We start from the raw sequence: 26,010 nt of genomic DNA on the forward strand, positions 1-26,010 counted from the left end.
TCACAGAAGTTGCTGCCAGTATTTTTTTTGCAAGTCCTGGATGTTTCAAAATTTAATTTTCAACAATATACAGATTTTGCGAAATTATATTAAATTTTAAAACAATTTCGCAACATCTGTGTGATATTTCAGACACGAATGCCACATAAGTGGTAAAGTGTCTTTAATAAATAATAATAATAATGTGTGATATTTCAGTTTAAAAAAACATGAATATGAAAACAGTCCATTTAAAAACTTATCTCAGTGTATGTTTGGAGAAGATATCTATCGGGAGTCCAAAAATGGTAACCAGAAAATCCAAGAAGACCAAGCAATATTTAAAATGGTGGACCAAAATCAAGATGGCGGTTGATTTATGGAATTTGAGGTTCTAAAACCATGCATAAAATCCAAGATGGGGTTTCCCCTGTCCTGAATCCTGCAAAAGTGATCACAAAATTCGATGGGGACTGCTGTATGGAGGTTTTGACTCTAATAATTTGTAAACATTGCCCTCACATTTTTTTTTGGAGGGCAAGGACGGCTTTATGGACCGTCGGTCGCCGAAGGAAAGAAAGAGAATGAGACAATGCTGACGTCACTGTGCAAGCGCTCATGTGCGAGAGTTCGACCATAGACTAATTTTTGGACTACTAGATCTATGTTCAAGGTTAGGAAATTCAGCTTATCAGTCCTTGACTTTCTAGAACGAAAACGTTTACGATTCGTCCATACGTTTCGGCAACGCTTGTTACCATCCTCAGGGGAAAATCAGTGGAATAATTGTTCTTTGTTTAGTGGCAAGCTGCCTCCTCTTCTATTTTTCTCTTTCTCGTGTATGTTTACGATCAATCAAAAAACGATTAAATCTGACTATACATGTCAATGGTTGCTCCTCCGTGATTGATCTTAGCTGGTACCAATTGCACTGAGATCCAAATGAATAAGGGCTGGGACACTCCACTTATTCTCAAAGTGCAAATTAAGCAGCTCATACATTTTTGATCAATAAAGGCGCCGGCCACGTCCTTATGGTCCACTGCACGAATTTTTGCTAGCCTGCTCACTCTCACAGTAATTTTGACGTTTGAGCGGTGCCGACACCGCTCAAACGTCAAATTTCGTGTGAGAGTAAGCAGGCCAATATAAGTTCGTGCAGTAATCCATAGTCAGTTGGGAAGAGAAAGGAATGTTAAAGTGTGCTGGTTGTTGCTACTAAAGACCGAGATCACCTCTGCATCCCCACAACCAGCACGGACTGGGGTATTTGTTATGTCGTTTTCGTTTTTGATTCAGTTCCAACCTGGGTTGGAACTGGATGAGATCACAGTTTCAATACCAACCCGACTTCGGTTTCGCTTGTAGTTAAGTTTGTTTGAGTTTGTTTGACGATTGTTTGTTTACACATTTTCGGCCAATCCAGTCCCAACCCAAGTTCAAAAACGAATTCGACATTAGACGGAAAGGGGTCTCCGTTGGGTCGGTGATGCGATCCATGGATTGGGAGTTATTTATTGTTCGTGCAGTTGAAAATCGGAATTTTTGACACGCGAAAATCGATTTTTCTGCTAAAACGTGTGTCGGATGTACGTCGGGCACAGTGCGCTGGATAGAGGGCCAGGTCCGCTGTCCAGCGCACTACGTCCGACGTTAGGTTTCACGTATGGATTTTGAGAAAATTCGATTGTCGGGTGTGGGGAAACTTCGGGTTTCAACCGTGACGACAATATAGTGTTTTTGTAAGGTGATAGATTGTGTGGTGAATAAGGTCAACCGGCACAGAACGCTTTGGTTGCATAACTTGTAGGCGTTATACACTGTGCTGTGAGTGAAAGTTGGAAGGAAGGGAAACGTATTTTTTCCAGTTCGTTTCTGGTTCTAGCGATGGCTATGAACATATGAATATACATGAGTTGTATATGTAGAGAAGCGAGAGAGAGAAAGTTTAAAAGATACAAAGTAAGATGAAAGGGACGGGCCAGGGATTGAACCCATGACCTTCTGCATAGAAATCAGAAGCGGTAGCCACTAGACCACCAAGCCCGTCTTCTTTCTCTTTCTCGTGTATGTTTAGGAGAGTAAGTTAAAAGAAAATGCTGGCTCCGCCAATGGTAATTTGGTAGTTGTACAATGTACATGCGTATTAGTTGCAGGTTTGTTTGCTGTTTTTTTCTTTAAAATTAGGTATTTTTTAGCACTTTTTAGTATTGGATTGTTTTGAACTATTTTGGTTTGGACTGTAATGATATAGAAAGATGAGCAAGATGTCTGGAGGTCAAAAATATGGTAATCAGAAAACTCAAGATGGTGGACCAAAACTCAAGATGGCAGACTAAAATTCAAGAGTGCGGATCTGTTGAGAATCACTGGATAGTCTCTCATGCTCTTGCCTGCTCACTCTCTAAAATAAAAACTCTCATTTTTGAGTAGCGCCCATGCCACACAGGGACTGTGTTGGAAACACACATTTTTTTTAAATTGCTCGTACGATCACATTTTTGCAAAATATCAATATTTTTCGGTATTTGAAGGTGGTTTATAAAGCCAGTGAGGTTACTATGTCGAAATTATTGCAAAATACATCACATGCTCATGTGAGCGCACGAGCAATTTTAAAAAAATGTGTGTTTCCAACACAGTCATGTGCGGCATGGATGTTTACTAAAAATGTGCAGGCCGAACACATTTTTGAGTGTAGCCGTTTTTGCGTGCATCTGCTCGATCTGGTTGCTCGTCGATAGCATTTTGGTATGCCTTCGGTCGATGCACAATCTCAGATGTTAGGATTGGATTGGAAAAATAATTTAATAATTATTATAATCGCCGTGTTGTACCTATGCTCCAGCCGGAGCCGGAAACCTGGATATCAGCTAACGGCAACTCATAATGGACCCCCAATTGGACTGGAAAAGGAACAAGAGCCACACATCAACATAACTCGTGTTCATCATTCTGCCATGGACAGGGCAGAAAAGTGACAGCAGCGCAAAGGCAACCAGTTCAATATAATACAATTAGAATAGAATACATTTAGCCCTGGCCAAGTTCGCAGGGGTTGACGGTATTAAAGTGAAGGAGTTTCATTTTGATTATTGTAATGTAGTGTTCTTTAGTGAAACATATCACCTTTTTAACACTTTAATGCGCCTCCAACGGTTCATCACGAACCGGCTGCTGCAGATGGAGTATGGCTGATCATATGCATCAGACATGCTCGATAAACACGGAGGAACCGCCGGGGCTCAGTAGAGTCTATTCCCAAGCAATAGTTCCAAGTCGGTTGGATTTGAGAAGGTTTTGATGATCGTTACAAATCCTAATAAAAGTATTATAGGATTTTTGACAGGTTTTGGAACCTTTTACAGCCATCTGACTTCAAAATGTTGTTTGGGCTCTATTTTCCACGTTTCTCGGTTGATTTTGATTAGTAATTTTTTGATGTCATAGTCGCTTTTTCGAATTTTTACAATGTTACTTGGACATATTTTCTTTAAATAAAGCAATTAAAATCAACCGAAGAATTAATAGTGGGAAGGAGATTTGCAGCACTCAATTGTGCTGATAGATTCGAAGCTAACGTGCGAACACTTAAACGCGTTGTTGACGTCAATGCGTTCGTCGTGACATTTTGGACAAAAAACTGACTACCTACCTTTTATTAGCTGAACAACGTTACTTGTTTAAGACAAGGTAGGTTGACATTTCTAGGCACGCTTGAAAAAATGACAAAGTTTATCAAGGTAGGACCCATAGGACAATTGAACGAATTTGAATATTTTTTATAGTATTTGGGGATGAATATATAATAGTTGACAAGCAATCTTTATAATTTTAAAATTTTATAGCAACTGACCAACTTGACGATTTTTTTTATAACTCAGATGGTATTATGACACCAACAGAAAAATATCAGAAGTTCAGTTACATGTTTCTGTAGGTCTTGGGCCGATGACAATTTAAGGACACAAAAGATGAACACAGAGAAGTAGAAAACGATTAGCATATTGCTAATTTAGAGAAAATTTTCCACTTTACGGAAGATTGAAAAGCTACCGCAGCTGTCAGACTGATGATTTTTACCAATGTATCATCAATCAGTCCAAGGATACCTTGGATCGAGCCTTGGATACGACGCCGATGACCATTGTTTGTTGTTGCTTTTCAGAACATTTCACTTTGCAAGCATGCTTTGATTTGACCAAACTTTTCAATGATACGATCATTTTCATGGCTGCGGTAGGACTTTGACAGCTGCGGTAGAACTCGGCGGCTACCGCAGAGTGGAAAATTTTCTAAAAATCCGCAATAATGAAGAAAACAATTTGACACAGGATCGACTATATTTTAACAAACGGGGTTCGACTGATTCGATGAAAAAAAAAACAAACATACGACAACTGACGTAATGGGGAAAAAACATATTGAACCATACCACAAAATCAAACAAGAAGACAAATACAAACCGTGTGACTATAACACTACATAGGCAAATCCTGACTGACTGATCAATTGAAAACTTTCCAATCTTCTACCGTAACTTTCTGAGTCAGTTTGCAACAGTGTCTTAATGGATGTCATTTTCCGCGTACGTCTGGCAAACTGCTTCTGAAAGATTACGTACTCTTTCCTATCTTCAGGTCTAGTGTAGAGGTTTCAACTCTATTCAGAGTGCAGCTAGAAACCTAGCAAAAAAAATTAGAATAGAATACATTTAGGCGCTGTACAAACTGTAAGTGCAGCTGCCAATTGGAATCGCTCACGCAGTGCCCCAATGGACAAAATAGCTGCAAATTAGATTAAGGGTTGAAGAATAAAAGAGTAACGTTTTAATGTGTTATTTCGCTACACCTGGGAGTCATGTCTCCCGGCCACCCCGAACTCCAGGTCGTAACAGGGTCAAAATCAAGATAGCGATTGTTTATGGAATCCCATGCAGTGTACTTGGTATAGGGCAGATGTCCAGAGATCGGATATCGAGATCGAAAAATACAAATTTGGAGGTAAAGTAGAAGATGGAAGTTGTTTAAGGATTTTTAAGCTCTAAAACTATGCAATATGAGCAAGTTTGTTATGGGGAAGACTGCGGATATTTCAATTCATTTCAGGCCTAAATCCAAAATGGAGTGTTAGGACTCTAAAACTTTACAATATGGAATAAAATGGTATTGGGAAAGGAACAAATTATGTATCGAAGATTTAAGATGTAGGATTTTAGTAATTTTGTTTTCTTTCAATCGATACTGTAAGTCAAGTGTTTCATTTTCTTTTCATAGTTTATTTTTCATAAGAAAATGTATCTCTATTGTTGATCTCTTCTTTTGCATTTTCTGTTGTTTTTTTTTTCATTTTCGTAGGTTCTTCATTTCATTAAATCAAATTTGAATGAAAAGGACACATTAAACATAAATAAACGATTACAGTTTTAGTTTTTTTTCATTGATTTTTTTTTAAATTTTTAGTGATATAATCACAAACAAAGCTTGTTACTCATTGACTGTTCGTCAATTTAACCTATAACATATCGATTTTCGTTTCCGAGAAAACGGCGATTTAATAGATATATAAACTATGTTTTATCCATCCGGTTGAAATTTTCAGATTTTTTGTTTTCCTTAATGTTTTTTTTTCTGTTTCCTATTGAGTTTTATTTTGTTCCTATCGATATAGACTTAAAATGATAAACAAACAAAAACAATGCTTGCGGCTGACCAGTTTTTTTTTCTTTTGTTCCGCCAAGCACACAGCTCTAGAGGACTCAAAATTAATTACACAATTGTTTAAATCTGTTTTCACTATTTTAGACCTAATTTTTCCATTCTTCTGCTTCTTTCCTACATATCCCTACATACCTAGACTCGCTCTCGTGCACTTTACCCTATAATGTGTTGTTTTCTGTACACTTGATTTCGAAGTTAGTGTTCCAAATTAAATAAAACATCAAAAACCAGTTCGGTCGGTCGGAATCCCTTGCCAAACTGCGATCTACCCGCCCAATCCTTTTCGTCGTCACTCATGCGCACGATTCCTGATATTCCACCGCCGGAACGGCCAATTGAAATATGTACAAAAAATCTCAAAAATCACGCACACACTCATTCACACGTACACACATCATGATGATTCGCTTCCGAACACAAACTTCGCTCCTCTGAACTTCCATTAGCTCTGACTCGACATCTGACCTGACCTGACCGCGTGAAACGCATTTTGATTGGACCGAAATCTCCTCGCGCTTCCGAGCTGGAACGCCATCGCCATCGGATTTCGAGTTAAAAACCTTTTCGCTGGCGGCCTGCGTGGATTGGTCCTGGGCGCCGTTCTTCTTCGGCTTCAGCAGCAGAGAACAAGCGCCGTCATTGTTTGTATCACCATTTTTAGCTGTTTTTGTACCACCACAATCGACGATCACTTGAGGTAGGCCTTGTAGAGCATTTGACTTCTGCAACTTTCCTTCTCCTGTTCCAGATAGAACAGCATATCACGCAAGTTGACCCTCTTGATTCGGGGCCTCAGCGGCGTTGCCGTCTTCCCGCTTACTCCGACTCCGATTCCGGAAGCACCAGGCTGAAAGGATGTGGGTGGGATCAGAATTGCTCAAAAACTAATGGTTATTAGAGAACTTACCGTAACAGTCGTTGTCGCTCCTTCCTCCAGCTTAGGCTTTTTCCTTGGTCCAATGGCTTGCAGGGCCGTCAGATTGGCGTCTCTTTGTCGTAGCTCTTCCATTTCCGCTCGTTGCATTTCCTTCGCCTAAAATCGAAATATTGGTAGCGATGAAACCAACTGATAGGAACCTTCGCAACAACAAGCGTTCCATCGTACCTTGGCTTTCAGCTTAGCTTGCTCCGGATCTTCCGTTTTTGATCGAGACTTGGCTGCTCGCATCAACATTTCACGTTCCTGTTCTTCGTGTCGCTTCTGTTCCGCCTTGTCGAGCTCCTCTAGGAACTTGATTTGCCCCCGGACATCCTTCGTCACTTCGTATCGCGGGTCAACCTAATGTAGAAGACGATGTTTACAATTGCCCAAGAATGTAGGAAAACCGAAAATTTGTGCGTCTTTTTCTGATGTTTCTAGCTTTCTAAATAACCGAAATCACAGCGTAGCAACAAAGATTTTTAATTTTTCGAGGCATCGATTGTTCAAAATATGAAGCCTTCAAAGCAAGGTAGGTCAAGATGTTGCTTTATCCCAAGAAAGGTTTTTAATTGATAAGCTGTGCTTGCATTTTCGTTCATTTACGGACGAAACACGAATTTTAACTACCATGTAATAATCTCCAAATTCGAGATACAGTAGATACAAATTACTCAAGTTTATGTAACGATTTCGTGGAATAATTCGCCGAAAAATGCTACAATCGTAGAAATCATACAAACTAACAAAACCTACCTTGATAATATCGATCCGATGTTCGGCAACGACGGCCAACTTTTCCACGATGTTTTTCAGTCGTTCTTGGCAGGCATGGGATATTAGTACTGCCACCTCACTGCTCGGTTCCTCCAGGCCATGTCTCGCGACAATCCCCCGAATTTTCGCCTGTAGCGCCGACATGTGCAAAAATACTTCGTCCTTACAGGACCGGATCTGCGTCCCCACGAATTCCGTTGAACCGAGAATTCGTTGGGTTTCCTCCGCCAGATTGACACCACCCATGGCCGCAACGTCGTTGATATCGTCATCCCCGTACATTGAGGAAGACACGTGATGCTGATAAAAAGAGGATTGCATAGAGGCAGCTGCTTTCTTGGTTGCGGCAGTGGGATCATTTGGATCGACGGAACTGGCGGCGGCACTGGCGTTTGCCTTCTTTTTTGTGCCCGCCGACGAGCCCTGCGATTTTGATCCCGAACTGGATTTGCTACTGGAAGTGGTGACTGTGGTGGTGGTGGAAGAGCTGCTAGTGCTAGCAGTAGTTACTGGTAGACTGGCAACACTGCTACTATTACTAGTGATACTGCTTGTGACCGCAGTACTGATACTAGGGGCCGTATTAACCACTACTGCCGTGGTTGAAGGAGGGATGCTTGTACTGATCAAACTCGTAGAACTATTACTATTACTAGCATTATTATTCAAAGTGGCCACGGCGGAAGAGCTAAGGGCTAACGCTGGCAACGGTTGCGTCCCGGTCACTACAAGACCGGGTGCCGTTGTTGGTGCTGATGAGACTGCGACGACTACATTGCTGTTACTAATTGCTGTCACTTGCTTGACCTGAGTGGCCGTAGAACCAGATGCCGCGGCGGCCGCTGCTGCTGCAGCAGCTGCCACCGAGACCACGGCCGGCGTTTGACTACGGATCGTTTTGGTGGTAACCGTCGTGGCGTTGCTGGTGGCTGCGGTGGGACGCGATACGACTGTGGGCGTGGTCGCACGGATTTGGAGGGTCGCTGGCGTACGCGTAATTGCCGTACCGGCCGGAGCGCGAATCTACAAACACACAATCAGTTTCGAAACAACAATTTTGAGCGACGAGTCGACGACCGGATCGATACAAATATAAAAGAAAAAAGAGAAAGGATAACGAATTTACGTTATTTTCTGTCATTGTGGTCCATTGGCTGATGTAGGGAGGGCGACATTGCTAACTATCGTTAATCCTAGCTTCATGCGTTATCTACGGTGGTAATCTACAAGTGCATTCTAGTTCTTGAGCATTATCTAAAAATAAGTGTAATGTATGCTTCGATGGTTGACAAAAAATAAATAGATTTTGTATCAGTACTTTTAAGATAATTGCACAGTTTTGGATAAACTTCACGTTATTCAACCGAAAATTCTGATTTGCTTTTCTTTTGCTTGATGGGTATGCGCCAAATGTATTATATCCAGAGCGACTAGTAAGGCTCTAGAGATAGGCAAAGATGCAAGCAAAGATGTCATAATTTTGCTGTTTATAATTTATAGAAACTTTCATTTGTTTCCATTATTTTTAATTCATCTTTCAAAATACCTTGCTATCAATATACAATAGCAAGTCAGTTTCATTGACAAAAAATTGACTTTGAAATCAATCTTAAGATCCAAAAATGAATATCGTTTTCTATGTAAAACTTAAATCGTCATAAGTTGAAAATACTCTTGTACCGACTTTTCGAACCCTCTAAGCAGAATACCCTCTTCGAATGAGTGTAATCAGTTTCGGGTGGAATTAAAAGGTACGAAACTGATTACACTCATTTAAAAATACTGCCATTTTTCTATTTGTAGCATTCGGTAAAATAGCGCAACCCGCAGGTTGGGTGCTCAGAGTTGATCAAGAGAGATGAGAGAGATTTACTTCAGGGGTCTGCGCTTGTAAATGATTAGGAAGTAATAAATCAGTTATGTTCTGACTACGAACCAAAGCGGTCTTATTATTGGTGTACCGAGAAACCCTATTTCCCGAGTTAAAACAGTGTCGGCGAGGAGAAATATTCTTTTTTTTTTTTTTGCTAGGTTTCTAGCTGCACTCTGAATAGAGTTGAAACCTCTACACTAGACCCGAAGATAGAAAAGAGTACGTAATCCTTCAGAAGCAGTTTGCCAGCCGTACGCGGAAAATGATATCCATTAAGACACTGTTGCAACTGACTCAGAAAGTTACGGTAGAAGATTGGAAAGTTTTCAATTGGTCAGTCAGTCAGGATTTGCCTATGTAGTGTTATGGTCACACGGTTTGTGTGTGTCTCCTTGTTTGATGTTGTAATATGGATAGATATGTTTTTCTCCTCGTTAAGTCAGTTGTCGTATGTTTGTTTTTTTTTCATCGAATCAAGCAAACCCTGAATGTTAAAATATAGTCGATCCTGTGTCAAATTGTTTTCTTGATTTCGCTAATCGTTTTCTACTTGTGTTCATCTCTTGTGTCCTTAAATTGTCATCGGTCCAAAATCCACAGAAACATGTAACTTCTGAACATCTAAGAGATAATCAAAAATACGCCAAGTTGGTCAGTTGATTGCAATAAAATTTTAAAATAATAAAGATTTCATGTCAACTTTCATCCCGCTACAAATACCATTAAAAATATTCAAATTCGTTCAATTGTCCTATCGGTCCTACCTAGATGAACCATGTCAGTTTCTCAAGCGTAGCCTAGAAATGTCAACCTAGTCATACACAAGTAACGTTGTTCAGTTAATATAAAGCAGTCAGTTTTTGTCCAAAATGTCACGTCGAACGCATTGACGTCAACAATGCGTTTAAGTGTTCGCACGTTAGCTTCGAATCTATCAGCACAATTATGTGCTGCAAATCTCCTTCCCACTATTGATTCTTCGGTCGATTTTAATTGCTATATTTAAAGAAAATATGACCAACTAACATTGTAAAAGTTCGAAAAAGCGACTATGACATTAATAAATTACTAATCAAAATCAACCGAGAAACGTGGGAAATAGAGCCCAAACAACATTTTGAAGTCACCTGGCTGTAAAAGGTACCAAAACCTGTCACAAATCCTATAATGCTTTTATTAGGATTTGTAACGATCATCAAAACCTTCTCAAATCCAACCGACTTGGAATTATTGCGTGGGAATAGACTCTAATGAGCCCCGGCGGTTCCTCCGTGTTTATCGAGCATGTCTGATGCATATGATCAGCCATACTCCATCTGCAGCAGCCGGTTCGTGATGAACCGTTGGAGGCGCATTAAAGTGTTAAAAAGGTGATATGTTTCACTAAAGAACACTACATTACAATAATCAAAATGAAACTCCTTCACTTTAATACCGTCAACCCCTGCGAACTTGGCCAGGGAGTGTCGGCGAGGAGAAATATTCGTCAACTTATTCCGTTTTTGTCACGTCCACCGGTGAATTTAGTGAGCTTTTGGCGTGATTTTTTGCGGTGTAAGTTGATTTTGGGCGATTAGTGCAAGGTTGCCGTTTGTGAACATAGCGTGCATTTCAGTACATCATAACGATTGTGCTTCGGTGGTTTTTTTTTTTCTCGGTTTTTCTTGTCGCAACACCATTTTTGCTCCCGTGTTAGGCGCTTTCTTCTGATACAATTTGCGCTAACAGCCTTTTATTGGGAGAAATAGAAGCGTACTTTTATTTTGTACGATTATCTCATAAAACAATTGAGATAAAGGACTTTTTGTTGTCCACCATTGAAAGTTGCTGGAGTCGATTATAAATAACACCATTTTCATTTTGTCAACAGCGCGGATTTTGATTTCCCTGTCGGTGTCTACTGTGGTAGAGTGGCGGTAAAATCCATCCACACCCCTTTACGGAATGACAGTGTGGAGACGTCAAGCCTGACAACTCGCATCGGAACAGGTGGAAACAGCCAAAGTGAAAAAAGTGCACTCTTTGATGCAGCTGCAGTTGTGAATTAAACGAGCTGCCATACCGGCCGGATTGCACAAGTGCATTTTTGTGTTGCTGCCCTTGGGTGTGAATTCTTCACAGATCTTTTGTCATTGTGGTGACTTACTGCCGGCGGTTTGGAGTTTTTTGCATCTGGCTGTTTCGTGGAGGATCGCTGTTGCTGCTGGTTGGAGACAATTGTTGCTGCTGGAGATTTGCTGTTGCTGTTGTTGGGAGTTGCCCTTTTTTTCATCGGTTCTGCTACTGCTGCGGTAGCGGCTGTGTGCTTTCACTGATACCTTTGGCGTTCAGGTCAGGTGAACGAAGCAGCGATCAGGTACGTGGTTTGTTTTGATTTTTTTTTGCCCATATTTTTCGTCTGATTTTAAGACAGTTTCCCTTAAGGGTGCATTATATTGGTGCTTTATTTCTATTTTGGACGATAGGATGTCCCTGACAACAACTACCGAACCATATGTGCCGGGATCAATCCCGTTTTCTCAATATTTAGAGCAACTCGAATTTCTTTTTGAGCATAACAATTATTCAGAGGATAAATATAAAATTTCCTTTTTGGCCGTGTGTGGCACGGAGGTTTTCAATCAGGTTAAGTTATTATTTCCGGGCCAAAATGTCAGAGATTTGACTTATAGGCAGATCACGGATGAATTAAAGAAAAGATACGACAAAAAGGACTCTGACGTCATACATACGTATAGATTTTGGACTCGCAGACAGGGACAGCATGAGAAATCGGAAGATTTCGTCCTTTCTATTAAACAATTGGCTGAGCTGTGCGGATTTGGAGCTTTTAAAGATCGTGCTATCCGCGATGCCTTGGTGATAGGGACATATGACCGCCAGTTGCAGAAGAGATTATTCGACGAGGAAGATTTAACAGCAGCTAAGGCAGAGAAACTGATAGTTAATCAGGAGTTGTCGTCGGACAGGACTAGGTTTGTTAATCGTGATGATGAACAAAGAGGCAGTATTGTAGCCAGGTTGGGTAGAAGAATGGAGCGCGGTCCAACTCAGCAAGCGTATAGCAATAGAAAAAGAAGCTTTGATAGAAACCGACCTTACTATTACAGGAGCAGAAGCAATGGTAGAAGAGATGACGATAGGAACACGGAAAAACCATTCACCTGTTCTTTTTGCCATAAAGCTGGTCATACAAAAAAATTTTGCTTCAGACTGAAGAGAAAGAGTCCTCGGAAGAGTAAGCAGGCAGTAAAATTTATTGACTCACCCAAACCAAGCACATCTCATACTTCCGGTCTTTTTAAAAGACTTAAGGCAGAAATGTCTGATGATTCGGATGACGAAGACTCACCCTGTATGATGATTGCGGCTAGAAGCAAAGTTAATGAGCCATGTTATACGGAGGCAATTGTTCAGGGGCGTAGGATGACTTTGGAGGTAGATTGCGGCTCTGCTGAGAGTGTCATTTCTGAGGCACTTTATACTCGATATTTCAGTAAATTTCCAATTGAACAGAGTCGCAAGAGGCTTTACGTAATTGATGGAAACAGACTAAGTATTCTTGGAAAAGTAAAGGTTTCTGTGCAGCTGAATGGACTTGTGGAAGATCTGTACTTGATTGTGCTCCAGTGTGATAAGGATTTCGTGCCTCTAATGGGTCGCAGCTGGTTAGATGTCTTTTTCAGCGGATGGAGAAACGCTTTTGCGGGACCAGTTGTGACGAATCAGTTTGTGAATGCGTTGACGGTAGATGGAGCAAGAGAGGATGCTGTAGCTGACGTGAAACGTAAGTTTCCAACTTTATTTGACAAGAACCTTTTAAATCCAATCGTTGGTTTTAAGGGTGATCTAATCCTCAAGGATGACACCCCGGTATTTAAGAAGGCATATGAGGTACCGTTGAGGTTGAGGGACAAGGTCGTTGAACATCTTGATAATCTGGAAAAAGACGGAGTTATCACGCCTATAGAGGCGAGCGAGTGGGCGTCTCCGGTGGTAGTGGTTGTTAAGAAAGATCAAGGGATTCGGCTCGTTATAGACTGTAAAGTTTCTATTAATAAGTTGATTATACCAAACAAATACCCTTTACCACTGCCACAGGAATTGTTTGCCACGCTTTCTGGATCTAAGGTGTTTTGCTCTTTAGATCTAGCCGGAGCCTATTCTCAACTTTTGCTTTCCAAGCGTTCTAAGAAGTTTATGGTTATAAACACCATTAAGGGCCTTTATGTCTATAATAGACTTCCTCAAGGGGCATCGTCAAGTGCCGCCATTTTTCAGAAGGTCATGGACCAAGTGTTGAAAGGGTTGGAAAATGTGAGCTGTTATCTGGACGACGTTCTAATTGCGGGGAAAGACTTTGAAGACTGCAAAAATAAGCTTTATTTGGTCCTGGAAAGACTGGCTAAATTCAACATTAAAGTAAATTTAAAAAAGTGCAAATTTTTTGTAAGTAGCTTGCCTTATTTGGGTCATGTTTTGACTGAGAAAGGTCTTTTGCCATGCCCAGAAAAAGTTCAAACTATTCGTGAGGCTAAGGCGCCACGAAATGTAACAGAGCTCAAGGCATTTTTGGGACTAATAACGTATTATGCCAAGTTTATTCCGAATTTGTCTTCCCGAATAAGAATTTTATACGGACTTTTGAAAAAGAACGCTAAGTTTGTATGGACTCCAGATTGCGACTTTGTTTTCAACCAATGCAAACATTTTTTATTAAGCCCAAATGTTTTGGAGTTTTTTGATCCAGAAAAACCTGTGGTTGTGGTTACAGACGCTTGTAATTACGGCTTAGGAGGAGTGATTGCTCACGTTGTCAACGGAGAAGAAAGACCGGTCGCTTTTACCTCATTTTCCCTTAATGATGCCCAGAAAAAATACCCGATTCTCCACCTTGAAGCGCTGGCTGTTGTTAGTACGGTGAAGAAATTTCACAAATACTTGTATGGAAAAAAGTTCATTATTTACACCGATCACAAACCGCTTATAGGTATCTTCGGGAAGGAGGGACGAAATTCTCTTTCAGTAACAAGGCTACAACGCTATGTGATGGATCTTTCAATCTATGATTATGAGATAATCTATAGACCATCAACCAGAATGGGAAACGCGGACTTTTGTTCGCGGTTTCCAGTTTCCCAGGAAGTACCTAAAGAGATAGATCGTGAGTATGTTAAGAGCTTAAATTTTACTGGCGAATTCCCTCTAGATTATAGATTGATTGCAGCTGAAACGAAAAAGGACGAATTTCTTTTAAGAATTAGAGAATATATTGAAAACGGTTGGCCAGACCGGTTGGAAAAAAGATTTTTGGACGTGTATTCACATTATCAAGATTTAGAAGATGTGGATGGTTGCATCATATTCCAGGACAGAGTTGTAATACCAAATTCCATGAAGAATAGTGTTTTAAAACTGCTTCATCGCAATCATGCTGGGATGCATAAGATAAAACAACTGGCCAGACGGACTGTGTATTGGTTCGGAATGAATGGAGATATTGAAGAGTACGTTCGGACCTGTAGGATTTGTCAGGAAACAACAGCGGTTTCGAAGCGTCCGTCATATTCACCTTGGATACCTACAAATAGACCCTTCAGCAGGATACACGCTGATTTTTTCTTTTTTGAAAAAAAGGTATTTTTGGTAGTTGTGGATAGCTACACCAAGTGGTTGGAGATTGAACAGATGAAGTACGGCACTGACAGCAAAAAAGTAATCAAAATATTTATGAGTATAATCGCGCGGTATGGATTACCAGATGTATTAGTTACAGACGGGGGCCCGCCGTTCAACTCCAGCCACTTTGTCAACTTTTTCAAGGAGCAGGGGGTTATTGTTATGAAAAGTCCTGCGTACCACCCCGAAAGTAATGGCCAAGCAGAGCGGATGGTACGTCTAATTAAAGACGTCCTGAAAAAGTTCTTGTTGGATCCGGAGATAAGGAAATTGGACATGGATGAGCAGCTTTCATATTTTCTTATGAATTACCGTAATATCTGCCTTGGAACGGATAGCAAATTTCCCTCAGAGCGCCTTCTTTCCTACAAGCCGAAAACAACGTTGGATTTAATCAACCCTAAGAAAAGTTTTAAGTATAACTTGACAGAATCGGAAGATAAACAACACAATTCACCAGATAATGCATGCTCTACTAATGCAAACTCAGACAAGGACACAACGGAACGAAATTTTACTAATTTGCAAAAAGGACAAACTATATTCTATAAAAATCCAAATAAAACAGATATAAGGTCTTGGTTGCCAGTCAAATTTATAATACAGGTTTCTCCAAATGTTTTCCAGATTTCTTTGGGTGGACGGATCATTTCGGCGCATAAACGCCAGCTCAAGATCCCGACGGACTCTCGCCGGCAATCAGCTAGACGTTTTGTTTTCAGTGGAGAGAGTCCCAGCACAGCAGTCCAACCCTGCAGCAGCAAAAATGCAAGTTCGAACAACAACAAGCGTAAGAGGGATGACGACGGTGAGTCTGAGGATTCGGACTCGGATTTTTACGGTTTTGCGGCCGATTCTTTCCTTTTTGGGGAGGAGAATGTCTCTGCAAGAGATTTTTGGGCCAATCAAGATGCCGTGATGTCTGATCCGAGGTCCGACCGAGATGAAGTCACCGGAAGCGCGCCTGCTTTAGAAATGGAAACACATGTTGGTTTGAGCGACCTACCAGTGAAAAGACGAAGCAAACGTAGTACAAAGAAGCGAAGAAAAGATGACTATATGTATTATTGAATTACTTTTGAGATCCTTTATTTTTTGAGTTTAAAACTAATTAAATGAATTTGTGAACTTTCAAAATTTGAATGGCGTAAATCTCGATGTTAAGAAACATAGTAGGAAGAGCTGAAAATTGATTAAAGTATTTTCTCAAGGGGAAAGAAGTTGTAGCATTCGGTAAAATAGCGCAACCCGCAGGTTGGGTGCTCAGAGTTGATCAAGAGAGATGAGAGAGATTTACTTCAGGGGTCTGCGCTTGTAAATGATTAGGAAGTAATAAATCAGTTATGTTCTGACTACGAACCAAAGCGGTCTTATTATTGGTGTACCGAGAAACCCTATTTCCCGAGTTAAAACACTATTCATATGAGACAATAGTAAGAAATCAAAGCTTGTTTTTATCAGAGATGGCGCCACCACATTAAAAGTAAAATCATTTTTCTTGTATGGACAAATCGCTGGCTTGCACTTGTTCCGCATCGCAGCGATTTGTACCCTGGGGAAAAAAGTTGCAAATTAGAAACAAAATCATTAGGGGGCATCCATAAAGTACGTCACGCTCAGAGGGGGGAGGGGGGGTTCAGGAAAGTGTGACAAGCAATGCATTAGGTATACGAAAAACCCGTACGAAGGGGGGAGGGGGGGTCGAAAATTCCCAAATTTCGCGTGACGTACTAAATGGATGCCCCCTTATACCTATGCGTTTCTTCCGGATTCATTACAGTAACAGAGAATTTATTACGCCACCATACTAATTTCAAGCTGTTTACTTCTTTTTTTCTGACTGGCATTTTCCACCCGTGCTGCGCATGATGTTTCCGAGTGGATAGGTGCAGGCGGCGCCGCTGTATATGTGAAAAACACGTGGAACACGAGCGCCGTCTACGATCGCATAGCGTAACCTTCGCCGTTGCTTTACACTGTTATCACGTTTACCGCATTTATCAGAAATGCGCCTCTACCGGCACTCTAGCAAAAACGCAGCTGATTGCTTCCTATTATGCGATCATAGGCAGAAATATTCAGTTTTCTGATATTGTTTTTTTCAGTGCTTTGAAATTTCACATAAAGAGAAATCTGGAATTTTGGCTACAGTAGATCACCTAAAATTAAAAAAAAAACGGCAGCTATGAAATGAACGGATAACGCCACCGTAGCCTTGTATGTTTGGAGTAACTTGACTGCTGTCACTGTGGGATTAACACAAAAGGCCGAATCACGAAAGGCCGAACCACGAAAAGCCGAATCACAAAAGGCCGAAACCAGTATAACTACCACAAAAGGCCGATTCACGAAAAGCCGAAGGTAACGAGAGGCCGAATGTAATAAAAGGCCGAAGGTAACGAAAGGCCGAATGTAACAAAAGGTCAAACGTAACGAAAGGCCGAATTACGGAAGACGCATATCAACTCGGTTTCCGTTTAGTTAAAAGAATGTATGTAAGGGTTGTTTAAATGTTTTATAACCTCAAATTGAAAAAAAGCCCAACTCCAACGTAAAATGCACATGAATGCGAACCATGCGGCGTAGCTGTTGAGGAACTGAGGCGGCAGAAGGCCGCCGAAGTATCCGATATCCGATGCACCGTAATTGCATCGACTCGAATCCAAGGAAAACAACAATTCCAATAGTATCCTAGGTATAATGCGAACAGAAGCTGTTATCTTTTTCTAAGTCCGACGAGCGTTAGCGAGTGCGGACAACAAGCGTTTCCCTATATAAATATATAGCAAACGTAGTTGTTCGGCCGGCTATTTAGCCTTTCTATCATTATGTGCTGCTGTTATAGGCTTATTATGCTATGTTATGTATAATCATCACTATACATGTCATATTTGTAGTCAATATGTATTTGCTTTATTTTTTTTCGGTTTTGATATACATATATGGTAAAAGTAATGGAAAGGAAAGGGTTAAGTAAAAAAAATGGCTACTTTTGTAATTTGGCCTTTCGTTACTTTCGGCCTTTCGTAACATTCGGCCTTTCGTTACCTTCGGCCTTTCGTTACCTTCGGTCTTTCGTTCCCTTCGGCCTTTCGAGCTTCGGCCTTTTGTTACCTTCGGCCTTTCGTGCTTTCGGCCTTTTGTGATTCGGCTTTTTTGTGATTCGGCCTTTCGTGATTCGGCCTTTCGTAGTAGTCCCGTCACTGTGTTATCACCAGTTTTTGTTTTGATGCGGCTAGTAGCGGAAAAGTTGGCTTCAATGATCGATAGTGAAGAAGAAATTAGCCAACATTGAGCCGTTGACATTTTTGGAATTCTATGTTTTAATATAAATGTGGAGAACATTCGGAGTTTTCGAGCGACACGTGCTAAGAACGATCATCGGCGGTGTACAGGAGATCGGTGTGTGGCAAAGAAGGGAGAACCACGAGTTCGCTGCACTCCAAGGTGAACCTACCACATACAGAAGGTGGTCAAAGCCGGTTGGCAGGGCATGTTGACAACGAGCCTGTAGAGTTGATGTTCGCTACTGATCCGGGTATTATAAGAAGGCGTGAAGCACAGAGAGCACGACAGGAGAGCCAGGAGTGTGACCCGGCGAGCATTGGGCGTGATCGAGGACGGAGCAGCAACCACGAATCAAATGTTGTGGCGTACTGTTGTTGATTACCGACATCTGGTAGACAATAGAATCTGATACAAATGATGTAAAAAGCGTTGCATGGTTTTGATAGTTTTGATGGTGAGTCAATAAGAAGAGCGTCCTACATAGTTCTGGTCCTCACAAGTCAAACGATGACAAAGACCGCCAGCTAAAAGTTGAGTGCTTAGCTGGTAGTGCAGCCTGGGAACTGTTGTCCTTCTGACTTCAGCTAGATTGAGGAGATACGATCCGAGCGTCTGCTCACCAAGGAGGTGCGGCTCAAACAGCGTCTGTTCTGGCATCCAGCGGCTGAGTAAGAAACGCTGCACCCTGCCAGCTAGATCCAAGGTGATCGTCCCAGTGTTGGTTGGGACATTAAACAGAACTGGCACGATGGCCCTCCGGCGAGACAGGAGTGTTGGCGTAGGGCCAATAAGCCACCCGTAAAAATCCCCATTGCGAATAACATAGGAGAAAATACGACTCGATACAATCGGCAAAGACCCACGCGACGAAATAAGGACTACGATTGGAAACTTGGAACATGGAATTGCAAGTCACTAGGTTTCGCAGGATGTGACAAGATAATCTACGACGAACTACATCTCCGCAACTTCGACATCGTGGCGTTGTAAGAACTTTGTTGGACTGGACAAAGAGTGTGGAAAAGCGGGCATCGGGCATCGACCTTCTACCAAAGCTGTGGCACCACCAATGAACTCGGGACAGGATTTATAGTGTTGGGCAAGCTGCGACAACGTGTGATCGGGTGGCAGCCGATCAATGCAAGGATTTGCATGTTGAGAGTTAAGGGCCGTTTCTTCAACTACAGCATCATCAACGTACACTGCGCACACGAAGGGAGACCTGATGACGAGAAAGAAGCGTTCTACGCGCAGTTAGAACAAACATACGATGGTTGCTCGCCGCGTGCTGTGAAAATCGTTGTCGGTGATATGAACGGGCAGGTAGGAAGGGAGGAATCGTATAGACCGGTAATCGGGCGAAACAGCCTGCACGCCGTATCGAATGATAAAGGCCAGCAATGCGTAAACTTTGCAGCCTCCCGTGGTATGGTAGTCCGAAGCACCTTCTTTCCCCGCAAAGATATCCACAAAGCCACCTGGAGATCACCCAACCAACAAACAGAAAATCAAATCGACCACGTTCTAATCGACGGTAAATTCTTCTCGGATATAACCAATGTCCGCACATACCACAGTGCCAATATAGATTCGGATCACTACTTAGTCGCTGTATGCATGCGCTCAAAACTTACGACAGTTATCACCACGCGTCGAAGTCGAACGCCGCGACTCAACATCGAGCAGCTGCGTAACGTAGAAGTGGCTCAAGACTACGCGCAGCAGTTAGCAGTGGCCCTACCAACGGAAGAGCAGCTTGGCGCAGCTACACTTGAAGATGGCTGGAGGGACATCCGATCCGCCATAGGTAGTACCTCGGCTACAGCACTAGGCTTTCTCGACTCCGAATCACATACCGTGCCATGCCCTAATACCGTGTGCCTCCTAATACCGTGTATTTGACAAAAAACTCAAATATTTTACTAAGTGTATTATTTTTTTAACTGAGTAACTAGTTCAATCAATAGCATATTAAACCTTCTCAAGTTAAGCGTGATAAATTTGGCACATGTTTACAAAAACAAGCAACTATAAATATTTACAGAATGTGAGTGCAAAGTACCAATACACGGTATTAGAGCTTGGTTACTTTTGTGTTCCAAATACCGTGTTTCGGCTAAAACTTGCAAAATGAAAATATTATTGATACTTTTTATTTTATGAATCAATTGCACAAACCTCTAGGCAACGTTTGACGCACAGGTTCTTCTAAGTATGAGCTTAGTATGATTGATATAGTGATGATTCTAAGGACCACCAATGTATGCGGGTCACATACACGGTATTAGGAACAATGCTATGTTTTACAATTTTGATTTTAACAATGGATTAAACATTTGGAATTCCATTAATCATATTTATTATACATAATACACACAATAAGCAATAATATAGCGTTTGAAAAATCAAGAAACATGGATTATTGATTTTTACATGGCTCTTTGAAGTGAAGGGCATCCTTAAGGTCACGGTATTAGGGCATGGCACGGTAAACGACTGGTACGACGGCGAATGTGAACAGTTGAAAAACGAGAAGAATGCAGCATGGGCGAGAATGCTGCAACACCGTACAAGAGCCCATGAGGCACCTTATAGCAGAGCGTTAATGATTAATCATAAATTTAATCATGATTAATGATTAATGATTAAGATTAATCAAAAATCATTAATCATAATCACAAAAGTTTCTCATTTAATCATTAATCATTAATCTTAATCACACTCATTTCGCAATTTAATCATTAATCAGTAATCTTAATCATGAGAAAAAAAGTTAATCAATCATTAATCATTCATCACCAAAAAATGATTCATCATATAAAATATATTATTCAATTAAAGTTGGTTTAAATGCTGTTCTAAATATTATAATTTATGGTTCTTCTTTCAAAAATCTCCCAGACAAAGTTACCTTTTACTTTTGAAACCTTAAAAATATTTTTAACAACAAATATATTTTAATCTCCTCCAGTTTTTGTGATTGATTAATCATGATTAATCATGATTTTTAATCAATGAGCCATTTTTAATCGTTAATCATAATCAATAATCACAGATAAAACCAAATTTAATCATTAATCATAATCTTCAATAATTAATCATTAATCATAATCAATAATCACTGAAATAAAATTTTAAATCACCAATGATTAATCATGATTAAAAATCTTGTTTATCATGAACGCTCTGCCTTATAGACAGGCACGGAACAGGAAGAACGAGATCGTGAAGCGATGGAAGAGCTGTACCGCGCTAAGGACACACGAAAGTTTTACGAGAAGTTGAACCGCTCGCGCAGAGGCCACAAGCCAACATGTGCCGAAATAATCACGGGAATATTCTCACGAGCGAACGTGAGGTGGTCGAGAGGTGGCGGCAGCATGGTGACGTTGCAAGCACCGAAGATGGCGTGGTAACAGATCTAGGAGTACGTGCGCAGGACGAAAGATTTTCAGCCCCTAACCTCCAAGAGATTGAGGAGAAGGTTAGCCGCTTGAAAAGCAACGAAGCCGCTGCAGCAGATCAACTACCAAGCGAGCTTCTAAAATACGGTGGAGAAGCACTTGAGTGCACTACACTGGGTCATTACCAAGATTTGGGAGGAGGAAATATTACTCGAGGAATGGATGGATGGTATCGTGTGTCCCATCTACAAAAAGGGCGACAAGTTGGATTGCGGGAACTATCGCGCGATCAAAGTACTGAGCGCTGCCTACAAGATACTCTCACACATTTTATGCCGCCGCCCATCACCGATTGCAATATAGTTCGCGGGGCAATATCAGGCTGGATTCATGGGTGAACGCGCTATAATGTACCAGATGTCCGCCATCCGCTTAGTGTTGCAAAAATGCCACGAATATACCGTGCCCACACATCACTTGTTCATCGATTTTAAATCGGCGTATGGTACATTGATACAATCGAACGAGACCAGCAGACTATGCCCGAATACGGATTCCCGGATAAAATGATACGATTGATCAAGGCGATGATGGATCGAGTGATGTGCGTAGTTCGAGTATCAGGGACACTCTCGAGTCCCTTCGAATCTCGCAGAGGGTTACGGCAAGGTGATGGTCTTTCGTATTTGCTGTTGACCATTAAAATTAAAAAGCAATTGCTATAGAGGTTGCAATAAGGAGAGCAGGGATAAACACGAGTGGAACGGTTTTCATGAACTCCGTTCAGCTGCTTGGTTTGATGATGATATTGATGTTATAGCTTGCAAATTTGAGACGATAGCGGAAACGTACATCCGACTGAAGAATGAAGCCAGGCGAATCGTTTAGCCATTGGTGTGTCAAAGACAATGTGCATGATGGTAAAGGGCTCAAGATAGTAATCAATGCGCCGGCCAAATTTCTATCGACGATGATGAAATCAAGGCAGTTGAAGAATTCGTGTAGTTGGGCTCACTGTTGACGGGAGCGCCGGCAACGACACGAACGGGGAAATTCAGAGACGCATTGTGCCAGGAAATAGAGCTTACTTAGGACTCCGCAGAATTCTACGATCGAACAAAGTCTGCCGTCACACCAAGTTAACTTTCTACAAAACGCTGATTAGATCGGTAGTGCTCTATGGGCACGAAGCATGTACCCTACGTGCAGAGGACCAACGCGCCATTGGAGTTTTTGAAAGGAAGGTGTTGGGTACCATCTACGGCGGAGTGCAGATGGAAGACGGGACTTGGAGAAGGTGAATGAACCACGAGCTGCATCAGCTGCTGAGAGAACCAACCATCGTCCATACCGCGAAAATCGGGAGGCTACGGTGGGCGGGTCACGTCATCAGGATGTCGGATAGCAACCCGACTAAAGTGGTTCTCGAGAGTCATCCGACCGGTACACAATGGTCGGGAAAAGATAAAGTTCGGCCAAAACTCTTTTTATCTGTTTAATCGAAGTTATGGGTTGTCTATATATATATATGTTATATAGTATTTTTAGTGTTTAAAAAGGGGTATTCAAAAATTACGTAACTTCAATAATTTCAAAAACGGTAAAAATCAGTAAACCCCTAATTTTTTGCGTTTTTTGTTAGAAAATCAATTTGAATTTAATAAAATGATCATTTTTCGATCAAATCCAATCAAGTTTGTTCAAAACGTGTAAAAAATGTGGGAAGATAAATTTTATTTTAGTCAAAAATGGAAAAATAACGTAAAATATATAAAAAACATGACTTTTTTTAAATAGCTTTAATTTGAAAAACTGCAAATTTCTGCAAAATATTTAAACGTTTTTATGCAGCTCTAAGCATGATGTTTAAGATGTACTATTCGAAATTGCGGCGACACGTGACGACACGAACCGTTTTTAACTTAAAAATTACCAAAATTCCTAAGGTACAATATATGAAAATTTGAAAAGTTTTGTGACATATTAATTTTCCACCATACGTGCATTCAAACAGGATAATATAAAACATATATTCCATTCTCATAATATTATTTCACTTTTTTCGAAAAAATCATTTTTTAATTTTATGACTTCGGCTACTTTGGCAGTGAAAATGTCATTGAAATACAAAAGCTGGTATACTTTTAATTAAGAATCATAAAACTACAACACATTATCTTTGTTATAAGGTGAAATAAAGTTTGAAAATATCATTTTCGTTTTTTGAGAGTTTTGGCCGCCCCTTTATATGGAGCCCGACCAATGTGCGGTACAAGAAGACGTGGTGCGCAGCGAGCTAGGTGGGTCGACCAAGTGTAGGACGATATGCGGACCCCACGCAGAGTCCAAAACTGGAGACAAACAGCCATGGACCGAGTGGAACGGAGACGGCTACTATGTACAGAAGAGGCCACCCAGGCCTTAGCCTGATCGGTAAAGGTAAGTATAGCCATGGAGCACTAAGCCTAATTGAATGTACGACTCGTTCAACAAAAATATTTTTGAAGTTTGTTACTTCAACAACTAATTTGAATTATCATTGATATCCTCTATTACAATACCTTCACATAAGCAATTTAATGCCTCGTTTAAAGCAACCGTCTAAGCTCAAACTAGAACAAACTTGTAGATTTACACTTCCGATGCGCACAATCCTAGATAACTTATTGGGTTTAGAGAGGATTTACACGGTTTAGAAAATTCAGCAGAGAGAAATTTAGTGTTCATTTCCTAATGATAATAATCAGGATGCAGTAACAATATATTCGAGGAGAAACAAAACTTTTATACATTTCACATTCAGTAATATGCTTTGTAGTAATGTCAATAGGAAAGGATCATGCAGATATAAAGTGGAATAATATATAATAATGAAAGTAAACCGGCTAACAACAACAAAAGTATACAAAATCGCAGGCAAAAAAACTCTCTAGGCCTATACCTGATCTGATTATTTAGAATAAATATGTATATTATAAAGAACGATATTCACCGCTCCGGAACCATCACCAACTACCACAGCAAAGAAAAAAAATCAAATAGTTTATAATAAAAATGAGTAAATAATTTTTCAGTGGGCCTTTTTCCTAAGCTAACCTATCAATTCATATAAAGTTGTTAAAAAAGGCGATAAAATTACAAGCTTTGAAACATTTGGTTCTTGTTTGTTAAAAAATGGTTAATTCCAAAAAACTCAAAATCGCTAGAAAAGACTCCATTTATTAGTATCGAGTAAGGGAAAAAACAAAACAATTTTAACAGCAGCGAAACGAACCGGCATCATGCATGTTTTACACCTATGGAAGACTTGGAACGAATATTCTTCTATTAACAGCGTTCCGTTATGGTCCAGCAGCAAGTAACAGCAATTAATATAGTCGAACTCCGCAATAAAGTAAACTGTAACATATCTGTATAACAAAGCTAGAAACTCTACGTTTGGATAAAGGTAGCTAATATGATAATCTATAAAATAATCAATTATTAAAAAGAAATTAATACTCCAATCCAATATGCATTATTCTTTTAATTTTACCTACGTTTTGTCTACAAGGTTTAATAAGCACAAGCAAATTTTATTACCTAATTTCTTTTCATTTCTACTGTTCAAACATAACTATCCGAAATATACAAACTTGCTACTTCGATAGATGAAATAGGAATACAATTGGTCGTATAAGTCACAAGCAAATCTCACAAATTTGCGAAATAGTTGAATGAGGACCTTCGAGATATTCTTGGAATTGAAACTTCTTTTTGATTTCGATAACTCTGCCGAAACAGAACTAAAACAATTGTATATGTATTACTCGATACGATTAGTTAGGCAAATATAAAACAAAATATAACCCGACCAAAACATTGAACTCTCAGAAGTAGTAGTTTGTATATCTCTTAGTATTGTTTAAAAAGTAAGGAAGGGAGAAAGCGAGCTCTTCCACGTGTTTTCCGTGAGATAAGGGTGTATGTGTGTATTTGTGGGATGTGTCTGTGTACAAATATAGTCAGTGCGGTGGATGTGTTAATTTTTGTTGATTATAATAAATAGAAAATAAGGAACAACGAAAGAGGCAACATAGGGACGCCAAAAACAATAAGGAGAAGTTGAACAGCACTCAAACCTTTTTTCCAACAATGGGAACAACTAGAAAAACATCAATAACTAACAAACAGGGAAGGGTTTTCTACATTAACTTGAGAAACTTCAAGGAAAAAAAGGAATGATACAATACTAAATTTCTCTTAGAAACTGCTGTGAAAGGACAGAAGGATAAAGGATTACAGGAATCGGGAGTCATATGACATTGCTAAAAAGTGGTGAATGGTGCTACAACAGTGTGCGTGAATCACCCTCACAAAACGTGACCGGAA

General features: G+C 40.5%; 2 protein-coding genes across 5 annotated transcripts in view; one reads left to right on the forward strand and one right to left on the reverse strand.

Moving 5' to 3' along the window:
* Nucleotides 1-5,236: 5,236 nt before the first annotated feature.
* The window catches only part of LOC109404750 (transcription initiation factor TFIID subunit 4), a 47,752-nt gene continuing 26,978 nt past the window's right edge, over nucleotides 5,237-26,010 (reverse strand). For all 3 annotated transcript variants that reach the window (XM_029870281.2, XM_062854529.1, XM_029870282.2), the window contains 4 exons: nucleotides 7,375-8,418; nucleotides 6,805-6,978; nucleotides 6,607-6,732; nucleotides 5,237-6,546 (listed from right to left, as the gene is read on the reverse strand). In XM_029870281.2, the coding sequence (XP_029726141.1) occupies nucleotides 6,388-6,546; nucleotides 6,607-6,732; nucleotides 6,805-6,978; nucleotides 7,375-8,418 (1,503 nt within the window). In that variant the 3' untranslated portion in view covers nucleotides 5,237-6,387. The remainder of the gene's footprint in view (nucleotides 6,547-6,606; nucleotides 6,733-6,804; nucleotides 6,979-7,374; nucleotides 8,419-26,010) is intronic.
* On the forward strand, nucleotides 8,425-26,006 carry LOC115262041 (uncharacterized protein K02A2.6-like). Of its 2 annotated transcripts, none has more exons than XM_062854528.1 (2): nucleotides 8,425-13,055; nucleotides 15,575-26,006. In XM_062854528.1, the coding sequence occupies exons 1-2, from the start codon at nucleotides 11,735-11,737 to the stop codon at nucleotides 15,607-15,609; spliced, it is 1,356 nt and encodes a 451-aa protein (XP_062710512.1). In that variant the 5' UTR covers nucleotides 8,425-11,734; the 3' UTR covers nucleotides 15,610-26,006. The 2 variants fall into 2 exon arrangements, with proteins under 2 accessions (XP_062710512.1, XP_062710511.1); XM_062854527.1 differs by having other exon boundaries at nucleotides 8,425-11,624; nucleotides 11,734-26,006.

Source organism: Aedes albopictus, chromosome 2, assembly GCF_035046485.1.
Source record: "Aedes albopictus strain Foshan chromosome 2, AalbF5, whole genome shotgun sequence".
NCBI lineage: Eukaryota > Metazoa > Arthropoda > Insecta > Diptera > Culicidae > Aedes > Aedes albopictus.

What these genes read in the sequence shown, in the direction of transcription:
- LOC115262041 (XM_062854527.1), top strand. Translation starts at nt 11,735, where the DNA reads ATGTCCCTGACAACAACTACCGAACCATATGTGCCGGGATCAATCCCG.